The sequence below is a fragment of the Pogoniulus pusillus genome, chromosome 6 (assembly GCF_015220805.1).
Source record: "Pogoniulus pusillus isolate bPogPus1 chromosome 6, bPogPus1.pri, whole genome shotgun sequence".
In the NCBI taxonomy this organism is placed as follows: Eukaryota; Metazoa; Chordata; class Aves; order Piciformes; family Lybiidae; genus Pogoniulus; species Pogoniulus pusillus.
In genome coordinates, this window is record NC_087269.1 from 30555296 (window position 1) to 30570503 (window position 15208).

General features: G+C 45.8%; 1 protein-coding gene across 2 annotated transcripts in view; it reads right to left on the bottom strand.

Annotated features, from left to right (window-relative positions):
- The window catches only part of INPP5A (inositol polyphosphate-5-phosphatase A), a 276814-nt gene that overhangs the window by 40331 nt on the left and 221275 nt on the right, over positions 1-15208 (bottom strand). For both annotated transcript variants that reach the window (XM_064145101.1, XM_064145102.1), the window contains exons 10-11: positions 4886-4981; positions 4478-4552 (exon numbers count right to left, since the gene is read on the bottom strand). In XM_064145101.1, coding sequence (XP_064001171.1) covers positions 4478-4552; positions 4886-4981 — 171 coding nt within the window. The remainder of the gene's footprint in view (positions 1-4477; positions 4553-4885; positions 4982-15208) is intronic.

Sequence of the window (15208 nt, forward strand, 5' to 3'; positions counted from 1 at the left end):
AGGTCTCTTCCAACCTGGTTGATTCTATGATTTTCATGGCTTTGAAACCCCTGCAGGAATGGAGAGTCCACCACTGCCCTGAGCAGCCTTCACATTAGTGTCTATCTGGATTGACATGATTCCTATGCAAGAGAGGAATGCACTCACCAGTTCACATTCCTGATTGAGGTTAAAGATTACCAAATTATTCCTAATGACTAAACCATTCCTCTGTCGTAGTTAAAAGAGTTTTCACATCCTTACTATGTATTTATTTGACTGACTACTAAAGAGACTGCATTTACCTTGTGATTCTTTGTACTAATCAATAACATGACTGTGAGTTTTTCACTAAATAATTATCCCTGGCTTGGGTTTCTTTTGGTTGTGTTGAATTTAAGGGGGAACTCTCAAACACAAGGTATTTTCAAAGAAGCACTGAAAGCCTGATTTATTGTAGATAGTTAAGGAATGTGAAAACCAAACAAGTGCAGACTTCTTCAACAACTCCCTGCACACTGCTACTCTCCCAAAAGCACCAGCTTGCTCATTTTCACCACTTGAGAGCTGATGAATCCTAAGCCGTGACCAAGTTTTGAGCAAGGAATGGTCTGGCAGGTTAGGGTAAAGTCAGAGGAGTGGACAACACTGCAGACTCACTTTGGAAGTCTGTGCATTCCCCAAGTGCCCCCCTGTGCTGGGGCATCTTGTGCCTTGGGTGGCTAAGGAGCAGGAATGCAGAAGAGTGGTGGCTGCGACATGGCTGTGGTTCCCGGCTGGGGACTGCTGCCTCTGGAAGGGTACAACCAACCAGTTCAGCCTGGAGAAGCCTTAGTTGTTCTTTGCCCACTGCTCCTAAGCCAGTCTCTGGGGCAGGGGGACAGCAGCTCTGGCTCTACCCTACCCCAAGGGCAGAGGTGTGTACACTTTTTCTAATTCAAAAGCAACACCTTAGCCTGGAATCTGTCTGACACTGAGGTGAAACTCCTCATGCTGTGCCTCCTCTGGTCCCACTTTCTCCCTGCTCCTCTGTAACACCCCTTCCACCCAGACACGGAGATTCTACGATGGCTACACCTGGTCCCTCTGAGCTACTGTAACTTGAATGCACATGAACTGAATATTAAGACAGCTTTGCATCACCGCTACAGCTATTTCAAACAGCTTTTCTCTTTATCACTACACAGCTGGAAAAAACTGGGTGCTCCTTTCTGCACTAAAATGACACAGAACAGTCACTGCACCTCAAGGTAACAAATACAGGTAATTTTTGGAACAAAGCTACAGATAAGTCTGGATAAGCTATAGAACAGTTTGGAAAGATCAGACCTGAGAGATTGGTGGAGTCACCGTCCCTGGAGCTGTTCAAGGCAAGATTGGACGTGGCACTTGGTGCCATGGTCTAGCCTTGAGCTCTGTGGTAAAGGGTTGGACTTGATGATCTGTGAGGTCTCTTCCAACCCTGATGATACTGTGATATACTGTGATACTATATGCATTTCAAACTGACATACTGGTAAGCAGATAATTTGTATCTATATCAGACTTTTCATTAAAAAACACTTGTTTTTATATCTTAAAATTCTTTGTTGTTGTTGTTGTTGATTGCAATGTAAAAAGAAGGAATAATTGGGTATGGACAATGACAAAGTAGCCTGTTGATAATAACTATTTGTCAGGTCTTGTCACATCTGTACACATTCCAGTGTTACTGAAGAGACACCACACTGATAAAAAAAAATACCCTCAGAAAAATCAATGGATTTTGAGCTAAAGCAGTTGCTAAACACACAGAAAACATCTTTATCCAACAGCCAGAGCGCTGTGAAAATTCCCAAGCCTTGCATCGGTACAGCTAAGGAAAATTTAATCTTCCCAAATACTCATCAGGGCACTCCATCCTGCAGACCTGACAGACCCACTTATAATTAATTATACAATTTCGATGGGAATATCGACTAAACAAAGCTATAAATCATAGAAAAAGTCAATAGGCATGGACACATTCAATCATGTCCCGACCAATGATTACTACTCTTAAAATACAATAATTATTTTCAGGAGCCAGCTTGAATTAAATTTCTGTCAGGCTGGTACAAGACCGGCGGTTGATGAAGGATGCGATGGATTTTTTGGGTTGAATTCGGCGCAGAGACATTTATCCTGTTAGAGAGGTAGTTTGTTTTTAGTGATCGCGGTGCTGCGTGTTTAACTAGACCATGAAGATTAGATTATCTCCAATGGCTCATTATATCGTTTATCTTGCCCTTCTGTGTTTGATCTGGAAGATTTCCCGCTTCGTGATGCATGAATGAAGAGAAATGACTGCTGGTTCCGAAGGTGCTGCGGTGGCATTGTGCATGCCAGGGCACTCCACGTGCCGTGCCCACCCGCGCCAAGTCCACCAGCAGCCAGCCTGGACGCCGCGCGGACGTGGAAACGGCAGCGGCAGGGATGGCTCAGCTCGGCCCCGGGAATGGGCTGGTGCAAAGTGAAAATGACAAACAGCTAGCTAAGAGAAATATGGCAGACTACACTTGATCTTAGCTGAGAAGCTCTGGAGCCCTCAACACAGGGAGGACATGGAACTGAGGGAGCAGGACCATAGAATCATAGAATCATAGAATCGACCAGCTTGGAAGAGACCTCCAAGATCATCCAGTCCAACCTAGCACCCAGCCCTAACCAATCAACCAGACCATGGCACTAAGTGCCTCATCCAGGCTTTTCTTGAAGACCCCCAGGGACGGTGCCTCCACCACCTCCCTGGGCAGCCCATTCCAATGGGAAATCAGAGGAGGGCTGGGAAAATGATCAGGCAGATGGAGCACCTGTGTGCTGAGGACAGGCTGAGGGAGCTGGAGTTATTCAGCCTGGACAGGAGAAGGCTCCAGGGAGACCTAATAATGACATTCCAGTACCTGAAGGGAGCTTGCAAGAAGGCTGCAGAGGGACTGTTTACAAAGGCCTGCAGTGATAGGACAAGGGGCAATGTTTCTAACTAGAGAAAAGCAGATTCAGATTGGATGACAGGAACAAGTTCTTTGCCATGAGGCTAGTGGAGCACAAGAACAGGTTGCCCATGGAGGCGGCTGGGGCCCCATCCCTGGAGATATTCAAGGTCAGGTTTGACAAGGCTCTGGGCAGTCTGATCTGGTTGAGGATGCCAGGGCGGGGACTAGATGAACTTTGGAGGTCCCTTCTAGCCCAGACCATTCTAAGATTCAGTAACACATGTAGAGGAAGATGTGGGACAGGAATGGGGTTAGCATAGAAAGAGGAACTAGGATTAGTGTTGTCACTCTGAATCTAATGTCCCCAAAACTGCAGAGTACCAGCAAAAGAAGCGTTCCATGATTCCCAAGGATATATTCACCTTTCTCTGCTACCTCCAGGGACTAAGGGCTGGCCTTAGCAGGAAGGAAAGAAGCAACAGAGACATTCAGGAACTTGCTTTTCTCTGTCTCCTCTGTCACCAGGTCACCCACCTCATTCAGCAGTGGGCCCATGTTTTGCCTGATGCTGCTTTTTCTGCTGACGCATTTGAAGAAGCTTTTCTTGTCATTTTTTTACATCGTTTGCCAAATCTAATTCCAAGAGGGCCTTGTAGTATCCCTACATACTCTGGCAACATTTCCATATTCCTCCCAAGTGGCCAGTCTCCTTTTTCACTAACTGTGAACTTCCTTCCATTCATGTTTTTGCAGAAGCTCCTTGCTCATCCACACAGGTCTCCAGCTTCCTCTTCTTGTTTTCTTACTCATGGACACACACTCATCTTGAGCTTGGAGGAGGTGTGCTTGAATAGTAACCATCTCTCTTCAGCTCCTCCTCTTTTCTAGAGCCCTAACCCATGGCATTCTTCCAAAGTATGTTGGTAAAGAGATTCAAGTTTGCTCTCCTGAAGTCCAGGGTTGCAAACCTACTTACTGCCCTGCACCTTCAAGAAGATATAAAGCCATTCTTCAGAGGATAATCCTAGTTCTCATTACTAACTGGAATATTGGTGTTTCCTGTTTGCTTCCTCCTCTTAGGAAAACCCACCAGATTGACTGAACAGTGCCAGCCTGCTGCAGGGTTTAAGCTTTCTATTCTATTTATTCCTGTGTTTCTGCTACTCTTTGCCTGTTCAGAAGACCTTGGTATCTTCAGGCCAGCTTTGCATTAGGAACTCTTCCTAAGTTACTGTGGGGTACAACAAAGAGCTAGTAAAGAAACAGGACGCTTGAAAAAATGCAGAACAGATGACAGGGAAGAAAAGTCAACTGTTGTGGATATTTAACTTACATTTTGTTCTACAAAATGGAAGGTAAGCAGATGCTAAAGTTAAGACGCTGCACACAAAACAACCAAGCGAGGAGGGAGTCTGGAGCAGTTATTGTGTTTAGATGAATTACCTCTTCTCATTCTGCAGACAGGAAGGCTGGTAAGGATAAAGGGCTAACAGAGGGAAATGTAATTTGCTCATTCCTTCAAAAGTATTTAGCAATGAACTTACCGCAGTGCCATTGTTATCCCTAAATACATCTTGATTAAAATAGTCAAAGAGCTTCTTTTCTAATTGTAGCATAACCTAAACAAAACAAAACATAGAAAGGTCAGCAAAGCTCTTGGGCATGGCTACCTAAGACAGAGCAATGGAAGTGACCCCTCTGGAGACATGCAGCCCTTTGCAAGCACATGACACTTCCACACTGTCTAAAGCTCCTTGTCAGCCTGCCCAGTGGGTGACTTGCAATCACTTACAAAGATCCAATTAACTGAGCATTAGGTGTGACAATCTAGAGCCCTCCACTCCCTTTAAATTATCAGTTTGAAACAACTATATTGGTGCTTTGAGACAAGCCAGGGAACATTCAACAAGGTTTCTATGTACACGGGGTGCAGAGGGCATTCGGCTGTTTACCTTTCGGTCATTATCAGATTCACGAAATATGAGCTTGACCACTTCATTGGTGTCAGCTGCCCGCACGGTCTGCATCGTGGCCTTTGCACATAGTGTCTGGAAAACACAAAGGCAGAGAGGCAAGCCAGGTTAGAGGAAGCAACAGGCCACGTTCTGCTGAACTCTGGCAATCCATGCATCTTCAAGGCCCACCTGAAAACGCGATTGGCTGGAGGTCGAAATACAAAGCACTGCTAATTTAAAGTCCCTTCCACTCATGATGGATTTAGAACGATAAACTGGATTACTGCTTGGAGACAAACAGGCAATATCAAGCAGATATCAATCAGATAAGGCAAATATTCCTTTAACTCATTACCACGCACACAAGCTCCTTCATAGGTCTGAGACACTATCATAGAATTGTAGAATGGCTTAAAGTGGAAGGGAATTTAGAGATCATCTGCCTTGACCTCCCCACCACGGGCAGGGACACCTCCCAACTAGACTTGGTCTGGAACACCCCCAGGGAGGAGGCATCCATAACCTCTCTGGGCAGCCTATTCCAGAGCCCCACCACCCTCATACTGAAGAGCTTCTTCTTAAGATCTAGTCTAAACCTACTCTCCCTCAACATAAAACCATTCCCCCTTGTCCTTTGTTAGACACCCTTATGAAAAGTCCCCCTCCAGCCTTCCTGTAGGACACTTTCAGGTATTGGAAGGCACCTGTAAGGTCCTCATGGGTGTTCTCTAGGCTGAATAACCCCAGCTCCTTCAGCCTATTCTCGTAGCAGACAATTTGTAAGCATCTTCAGAAGCCAATTTCCATGGCTCCACAGCCCTACCTGTTTCTGACCTGCATTCTTATGCCCTGATAACTACCCTAGCACTGCAGTCCTGAGAGTTAACTTCTGGTTGCAAATTCATGTTCCAAGTGCAACTGGGAGGTCTGAGCAACACTTAAGACAACCTGACAGTAAGTTTCACAGTTTAGTCTGAATAGTAAATTGATGAGACAACACCACATTTCTAGGAATTTTGAGGACTGGATGTCTAAACCATCTCATGAAACAGCATTTCCTCAGCACAGAGGTATCAGCTCCCAGGGAACTTCCAGGTCTCAATTTGTTAGTCATTCGCCTGCTTGGTCCCAGTTTCCATGTAAGCAAAGCTGACCTGGAGATAATACAGGGCAGGTTGTGTAAAGAGCTTGCTCTGCTGCATTCTAACAGGTGCAAATCGAGTTTACAACAAAGCAGGTAGGCATACATTGAACTTTAAAATGTACTTTAGATGCACTGAATGTGAAGCTTTAAGTACACTAAGTGCTCTGAAATGCAAAAATAGAGCACGGTGGAGTAGGCAGCTCCAAAGAACTCTGCAGGTACCCAGTATGGGCAAAGCTGCTGGCTGGTGTGTGATGCTGCTCCAGCCCACCTGCATGGGCTGCTGGGACTCACCAGGCAGCAGAGCGGGGAATAAAGCAAACCCTGTCATTACTGGAAGGGAGAGAGCAAACGGCCATGATGTTCCCTCACATCCAGCATGCAGCTCAGCATCCTTCACTACAGCTGACCACAAGCTGCCAAAAGGATCTGTGCACAGCCTGGACAGGGACACTGACAAAGACTGTCCTTCTGAATAAAAGCTTATTTGGTAGAGGTTCTTAACAAAAGCCTGCTAAAAAAAAAGCCTAGTTGAGAAGAGGCAAAGAGGCAAAGAGGTGACTTCCCTGCTCTGCCTGTCCTGTTCCTTTTCATAATGGCCAGACAATAGATTTTCATTTTGCATAATATTCACTTATAAAATAAATATGTTCTGGGGCAACGGGGTAATAGAATTTCACATCCTACTGCATGCTTCTTTCTCTGACAAACAGAAGCCCTTGTATTGGGATTCATTATTAAAAGTGCAATATCCATCAGACGCAATGCCATGAAAACTCAGAGCTTGCTTCCCAGTTCCCCACTCCAAATTTCTCCTGAAGGAAGAAAAGCCAAACACATCTTTAAGCAAAAAAAGAAATCCACCTGCTTCTAAGTATTTTAGATCTCAGCTGCAAGTGGCAGTGCTAGAATGGGAACAATCTGTCACTGGACTTTTTGCCCCCATTTGATAGAAAGACGTTAAAAATGGTCCTTGGTAAAGGCCCCCGTGTGCTGCCTGAGCACAAACAAAAAGAACAAGCCAAGCGATTTAATTTTTAAAGGATGGCTTGAGTGTGATTCAGTAAAACACAAACCTGATCTTTTTAGTGCAAGCCTGTGAATAAAACAGGTGCCGAGCCCCCATCTGACTGAATAAATGGACTTCTCTCCTGACAAATTCCTCCCGAGTGTTTCCTCCCTCCCCTTGGATCACAAATCTCTCCCTCTGGGCTTTACCCTACCACGCCTGGCACACTCCTGGCACCAGCTCGGCCGCAGGTGCTTGTGAAATCGCAGTTTTCACTGGAGAAAGGAGTGCTGGGCACAGACCCGGGCTGGAGAACTTCACCTGTCCTGCGGGGTTTGAAGGTGCCTTTTGACAGGCTTGGCAGAAGAGGAGGGAATAGGCAGCAGCAACTTATTAACCCTCACTCCTGCTGGGAGGGGGAGCGGAGGCATCTCAGGCCGCTTTTGGTGCACAGAGCCACCGACTTCTTCCTGGCGGGACCCCGCCGGCCCGGCCGGGCACGGAGCTGCCGCTCGGCCATCTGTGTGGGGGGGACACGGTGAGGTAATGCACTGCGAGCCGTTCCCTCCACACCGGCCATTGAAATTCCGAGCACAGAGCAGCTAATCGGGTCAAGCCCAAAGAAATAGCGCCTTGGGCTGATGTGTCACAAATCAGTCTGGTCGCTTTAAACAGCACACCAGATTAGAACAAGCACCCGAACAAACCAAAGCGGAAAACCCGCCGCTCTCTAAAGCTGGTTTCTAAAGCCCTAACAAATCGCTCCATCTTTCACTCATTTAAACTTTCCAAATGAGGGTCAATACGGTCCCCGAGCATCCAAATGCTAATGCGCTTAAGTGCGCTTAAGCAGCTTTCCAGAGTGAATGGGCCAAAGAAGGGCTCGAAAAGACAAGGCAGAGTTACTGTCACTGTCAAAAAGTCATTGTAGCCACCCCCAGAGTGGTTGCAATTCAAGAAATTCATGATTTCTGTCTCTTAAAGGCATCTGCTTGAGAACATTTTTTTTTTGCCTGAGCTGCTTTATCTCACAACTTCAGGCCGGCTCTAAAAGGAAAAAAAAAACCCCCAACCCACCCAAACCCGCGATCGACTCTTGAGAACCAATACAGAGAAAGGACCCACATACCTTATTGCTTTCAAATTTCACACGCACAAAAAGTTACCTTATTCACAGACAAAAAGTGATTGGGCAAAGGTTCATTTCTTATACAAGCTGGAGCACTCCTTTTTCCCCCCTCCTCCTCCTTTCAATTTCTACAAAGTCGTAGTCACCCAAGCAGAAAACTTTGGAGGGAACATGTGCCTTTTTAGGCAAGTCTGCTTATGGAGGGATTTTTTTGTTGCTGGCCAAGAAAATCAAACTGCTATGAAAACACGCTGCTTCTTTTAGGGTATTCCCTCGAAGGTACTTTCTTCCAGAGCCAGGAAAGAGGCAATCAGATTATCAAAACTCAGATTACCAAAACTCTCCCCAAGTCACCCTTAAATTTAAAACAAACAAACAAACAAACAAACAAACCAGCAAAAAACAAGCACTTTTTTTTTGGTCGTTGTTGTCTGTTTGTGAACAAAAAGCTTTGCAAGAGAGGTGAGAGAAGTGTATGTTCAGCCCGTAGCTTGGCAAACACAGACCTGTCTCACTCCTATCTCGCAGACCCTACGGTCACAGGTAGCTGCTGCTTAGGATTTTTGCAATAAGCCTTTGGGGGTAATTTATATGCATTGAATTGTACAACACAACAATCACTTTTCTGACAACTGCCTTGGAAAGCAATAAAAATGCACTGTGATGCAAAGGAGGAGTGAATATTTGTTAGCCCGAAAGAGACAAACCTGAATTTCTGTCTAAACTCTGCAGCCCTCAGAAGCTGAAAGCCTTTTTGATTTACAGCCTCCCGAGTATATATGCTCCCATAGTTAAACAAAACGTTGCAAATGCTCTACTCTGCAATTCTGCATGCTTACAGTAAAAAGGGAGAAAGGCAGTAAACCGATTGTGTTATGTACATCACACACACACACAATGTTGTGTAATAGACGTGAGTGATTATTATATCGCGTCTCGGCGGAAGCCCTCCGAGCAGCTCTGAGCTGTACTACTGCGCCCTGACAGCAGTGCTCTGCCGAAACCTGCAGCTGATTTTTCATGCATTTTGCACTCATGCTTCCTGAAGGTCCTTTAGACTCTCAAGTCCCCCTCGTGATGAGCTAGGGCATGCCTGTAATTGCTTCAACATATTTTTTGGGGGGGAAGAAATGAGATACACAGGCACATACAGCCCCAAACTGCCCTAATTGCCTCTTTCTACTGTGTAGTATTCTTCCCACTGACCTGAACACTCTTCACAGGACTTATCATTACTTTGAATTCTTCTTACAAAATAAAACTAAGGAGAATATATTACTTGCTCCTTTGTAATGCAAAAAGTCCAGCAGTAGCTGCAATCACAATTTCCAGTAAGCTGTATGGAATAAACCAGAAATGTTTGTAGCTAAAAGTGCCAGGAGAGAAGTGCAGAGTCTGCAGAATGCTAACGTGAGCCAGCTGAAAGAAGGTCTTGAGCACACGAGCAACCAAATCAATTAAATTTATGATATTTCATTTTATTCCAGTTACATACTCTGTGGATTCTGGCAGACTAGAAAAGACAGAGGTAGGTACATGTATCATCTAATTACGACAGTGAAATACTTCTTCTGAAATGCTGCTCAAACCCCCAAAATCAATTTGACATTTATTGAATTAGGATAATGAAATGCCTTTTTATGATTATCTGCATGCAAATTCTGTTTGAAACCATCAGTGAGGTAAAAGATTGACTGCTTTGGAAACAACAGGAATAGCTGCCTTGTTCAAGCTCCTCCTTACCTCCGAGGGGTTGGTAAGATTTTTCTGGATACTGGGAACATACCAACAGTAAATTCACTAAATTGTGTGATGCAAGAGAAATAAAAATTGCAAGTGAGAAAAACCAAAGTTAAACGTAATGTTCTGAGCCAAGGAAAGTTGCATATCTAGTTCCAGGACAGGTCACATTGTGGCTTTAAACTTCCATTGAAATGGAGACTAATTTTAGCTGGTTCCTGACAGCTGTGCAGAGGAATCCAGGCACAGAGCTGCTGCCCACAATTAGGGAAATGGCCCAGCTAAATCCCCCTGGGTAAAGCAATCAAAAGGCATCTGAAAGGACAGACACCTTTGCTTGAAAATATATCCCTGAGGCTGTGTATTAACTTGTGTTAACTTCAACTGTGTGGAAAGAGCGATCATGTCTCTGAGGAGTTACTACGGGTTTAATACTTCAGCTTCCAGGAGCAGGAATTTAACTCAGCGGTGAGAAAAATGTTAGAGGAATGAAGACCAAATATAGAAAAATATTAATGAGAAGCCACTGAAAGTATCACTGGGTGAAATTACTTTCTCTTTCAGGATCCCTGGAGGAGTAAGCTCATGCCCAGGGGCTGAGTGGGACGGAAAGAAGTGTCATTTGTGTATACTCCATCTTCTGATGGCAACTCGATGCCATCACACTGCTGCTGCCTGATGTAACCTACCAGGTGGTTTACAGCAGCATTAGTTCTACTGCCTCTGGAAGCCTGGTTCAGAGCCTGCCCAAAACCTGTAGCAGCACTCTGGTCTCCACCACATGACTTTTTTGCTTATTTGTGGCAAAGAGATATTTTGATTTAAAAATATGGCCCTGGGTAGTGTCTGTGGCCATAGAAGCTCTGCGGTAGGACTCTATCTTCATGCTTCCATTCTCCCCAAGATCTCCTGTGTTCCTAAAACAAGCAATCTCTGCTGCAAACAACTTGCAGTTCTCTGAGCTCAGATGCATGTTAGCTGCACTAAGTTCCTCGTGAGAAGCATCTTCTTGCCTGGAGACTGAGATTGCTCATGACTGATATCACAGCACATCACTAGGCAATGCTGAACCATTCCCACCAGTTTTGCAGGTACTGCACTGAGGAAACTGAGGCCCAGTGTGATGTGGCAGCACAGGGTCCTGCTCTGTTGGTGCCACTCTCCTTTCTGCTCTGCCACTGCTGCCCCCAGTTCTTACAGAGACATCACTGCAGCAGGGGGTGAGATTTCTGCCCGCATCTGCATGGGAGGCAGCAGAGCCACCCTCAGCCAAGCAGGGACAGGATGGGAACCTGCTCTGCCACAGCCTTCCTCTGCACCACTAGCTGCTGGCAATGAAGGCCCCCTTCTTAGCTCTCTTCTTAGCAAGCAATCTGAATTCAGCCCAAAGGCCTGTGCCACTGAGATTCTCCAAGAGCAATGAAGGCCCAGCCTTAGGTTCTTTGAAAGAAAGTGCTGTCACAGCTCTGTCCCAGGAGGCAGGATCACTGACTATGGCCATCCTGCTCATCCTGTGTATGCACTGCTCATGGTGGCTGAAAGAAACCTTCCTGACCTTTGCCACATGGGTTTGGTTGGGTCGGGAGGGGGTGTGTGTGTCATTCTACTACTGTTAATTTCCTCCCCTTCAGGTGTATCTCTTCATCAGAACTCAGAAGTCAGGACAGAACTCCTTTTCTATCATACGTATTCACCTGCATGTGCTTAGCTTCCAGCTTTCTCCATCTGACTCCTTCTGGTCAGACTGCACACCCCTTTGCATTCTCCTGTTTCATTCTCCTGGCTACGATCTGCAAGTCTGAGTTCAGCAAAGCAACTACATATTGATTCTCAGACACTTATCCTGAGCTGTTTGGCACCTGTGTGCATCAGGAACACAAAATGCTGCAGGGCCTCTTCAGACAGTGGTTAAGTTTTCCAGTAAAGGGTTTCCTGCCCCCTTTTTAAGCTTCCAATTGAAATTCACTTGCTGACAATAACATGTTTCAAACACATTCAGGGCTTCAATGAGATCTGGATAAACCCTGCATCCTGCAGCACTACAAGATCTGGACTTTGAAGCTGTCTTCTAGAAAAACCTCTTCCCTCCTCCTGTCCAAGCATCACTACTTGAATTCAAGTAAGGTCCTGGAGGAGTTTTCAAAGACAGTAATTTTCTTTTCCATGAATTACTCTGAGTGAAGTAGACAGGGGTGCATTGTGCTAGTCTGAAGCTAGCTAGAATGTTTTGGTGAGAAGATCACAGGCTGTGAAAGGAAAACAATGGTGATGTCTACTTCCCTCACCGCCTTGCTGAGGAGTTTGGGAAGGAGAAATGAAAGCATTAGATAACACTCTTGCCATTTTCTCTCACTCTAGCTTGGGCTGCTGGCTGAGCAACATCTTACTCTCTAACCTCACCTTCCATTTGGCCTAACCCACTTTGCTTCATAACCTCTTGGCTGAACCTCTATTCTTCCTTGGGACTGGGGTAAGGTTGAGAGGGGCAGGAGGAAGGTGCAGGGGTGGTTGAGAGCCCCTCCTGGGGACTCAGGTTTCTGGGAGGGGAGTTGTGTTTCTGTATTACTTTTACCTTGTGTATTTCTGTATATAAGTGTATATACTGTAAATATCTGCTTGTATATTGTGCTAGCTGTAAATATAAGCTGCATTCATATTTCCAGAGCTGGCTGAGTCTAGTCTGGGTGATTTCTAAAGTGTGTGTGTGTGGGGGGGTGGGGAACACCCAAATCATCACAAAATGGAACAGTCCAACTATTCCTGTGGAAACCTTCTGTGTATATGGTGTCTTGGTCCATGAAGGGTGAACCTCCTGAGCTGACAACACCAAGCTATGTGGTGCAGCAGACACACTGCAGGGAAGGGATGCCATCCAGAGGGACCTGCACAGGCTGCAGAGGTGGACACAAGCCAACCTCAGCAGCTTCCACAAGACCAAGGACAAGGTCCTGCAGCTGGGTTGAGGCAATGCCAAGCACAAATCCAGGCTGGGCAGTGAGTGGCTGGAGAGCAGCCCTGAGGAGAGGGACTTGGGGGTGCTGCTGGACCAGAAGCTCAACAGGAGCCAGCAGTGTGCACTTGCAGCCCAGAAAGCCAAGCAAAGCCTGGGCTGCATCAGGAGAAGTGTGGCCAGCAGGGAGAGGAAGGTGATTCTCCCCTCTGCTGAGACTCCACCTGAAGTACTGCTTCCAGTTCTGGAGCTCCCATTACAAGAGGGACATGGAGATGCTGGAGTGTGTCCAGAGAAGAGCCAGGAGGATGCTCAGAGGGCTGAAGCAGCTCTGCTATGAGGACAGACTGAAAGAGTTGGGGCTGTTCAGTCTGGAGAAGAGGAGGCTCCCATGACCTTCTTGTGGCCTTTCAGTATCTGAAGGGGGCCTACAAAAAAGCTGGGCCCAGTAGGACTACTTTTTAGGCTCTCAGGGAGTGCCAGGACTATGGGGAATGGAGCAAAGCTGCAGATGGGTAGGTTTAGACTGGACATGAGGAAGTTGTTGTTCAGCATGAGAGTGGTGAGAGCCTGGAATGGGTTGCCCAGGGAGGTGGTTGAAGCCCTGTCCCTGGAGGTGTTTAAGGCCAGGCTGGATGAGGCTGTGTCCAGGCTGATCTAGGGTAGGGTGTCCCTGCCCACGGCAGGGGGGCTGGAACTAGATGGATCCTTGTGGTCCCTTCCAACTCTGACTGATTCTATAATTCTATATGTTTAGGCATTATTACTTCTCTTCCATTATCTTTTCTCCTTTGGCCAAGCAGCAATACCAGCTTGAAAAATTTCCTCCTGGAAACCTTCTGAGGACTCAGCTTCTCTTAGAATCATAGAATCATAGAATCAACCAGGTTGGAAAAGACCTCCAAGATCATCCAGTCCAACCTATCACCCAGCCCTATCCAGTCAACTAGACCATGGCACTAAGTGCCTCAGCCAGTCTTTTCTTGAAGACCTCTTACTGCAGCTTACTAAGCAAAGTATTGCTTTTATGAAGCAAAGACTTTGAAGAGGCACATGAGATCTGTGACGTAAATCTGCCTCTGTGGAGAAATGTAAAATCCCCTGATCCCTTGGATTCAGGAGGAATGGAGCAAGAGGCAGCTTCTCTCCTTATAGCTAAGCTTGCTTTTATCTAACTTTCAGACTAAGAACCTCCTATTTCTTTTCATTTTAAAAGCTAAACAGCCTGTAAACCCCATCTGCTCCTGTGTGTCTCGCAATTGCCTTTGTTTCCAGTGGTAATGTTGGCCTCTGTGCTGATGGTGGCATTGTCTCTGCTACCTCCATGTTTAATAGTTTCTTGCAGCTGTAAGAAGTGAAACATGGCAGAACTAATGTGAAGTACCAAAAATTGAAGCAAATGCCTAACCAAACTCTTTGGTGCTTCTTGACTGGCTTTCAGAACTGGACACTGCACATTCCAAATAACTTGAATCTGTCAGATTTATACTCCTGGGACCTGCTGGGGAGCCAGGAGAGAGGCAGAATGCTCGGTGCAAGGTGGCACCTCCACAGACTCCCACCCAGAACATACAGCAAGCCTCAAAAATGCTCCCATGGAGTATTTTGTTCCACCAGCAACTAGCAGTGCCAAAAAGAGGAAATTTGGGAGTTTGCTCTTTAAATTAATGGGAGGTTTGGTACAAAATCAACGGCGTGACACAGTTCAAGATGAAGGCTCAGCCTGTGAGGAGTGTGAACCTTTGGCTTCCACAAAGCGACCTTACCAGAGCAGGTATCACCTGTGTAACATATAATGCATGCCCAACACATTGTTCAATGGTTTTGCATTTCTCTTAAGCTTATCCTCAGCAATTAAAATTTGAGCTGACTTTTAAAACATGAAGTGCTGAGCAATTCTGAAATCAAATTACTGCCTACCCAAAATCTCTGCCTTTAGGCAGACACCAGCTAATTCTATTCACAAAGAGAGAAATAGAGGTATGAAATAGTTTTTTTTTCTTCCTGTCATGCACAATAGGAAAAGTTCCTTAAACAAAGAGGGAATTTGAGGCCTGGAAAGTGACTTGCAGGGAGCTGTTGTCTCCCTGGGCAAGTGCTCTCGCTAAGTCTAAGCACCACAGTGAGATGAGTGTGCACCCTCCATCCCGTCAGATGACCACGAGTGCACATGGAAAAGTGGGAGAGATATTAATGTTTCTCCACTGTTTCCCATCAATGGGGAAAGAATACCCTTTCTCAAAGCTGACTTTACTTTTTAAGGGAGAAATGTGGCTGGAAAGCAATTTCCAATTTGCTGAGTCTGGTTTTCTGACCTGAGCAAGCTGGGAATGTGAAATTCACCATGT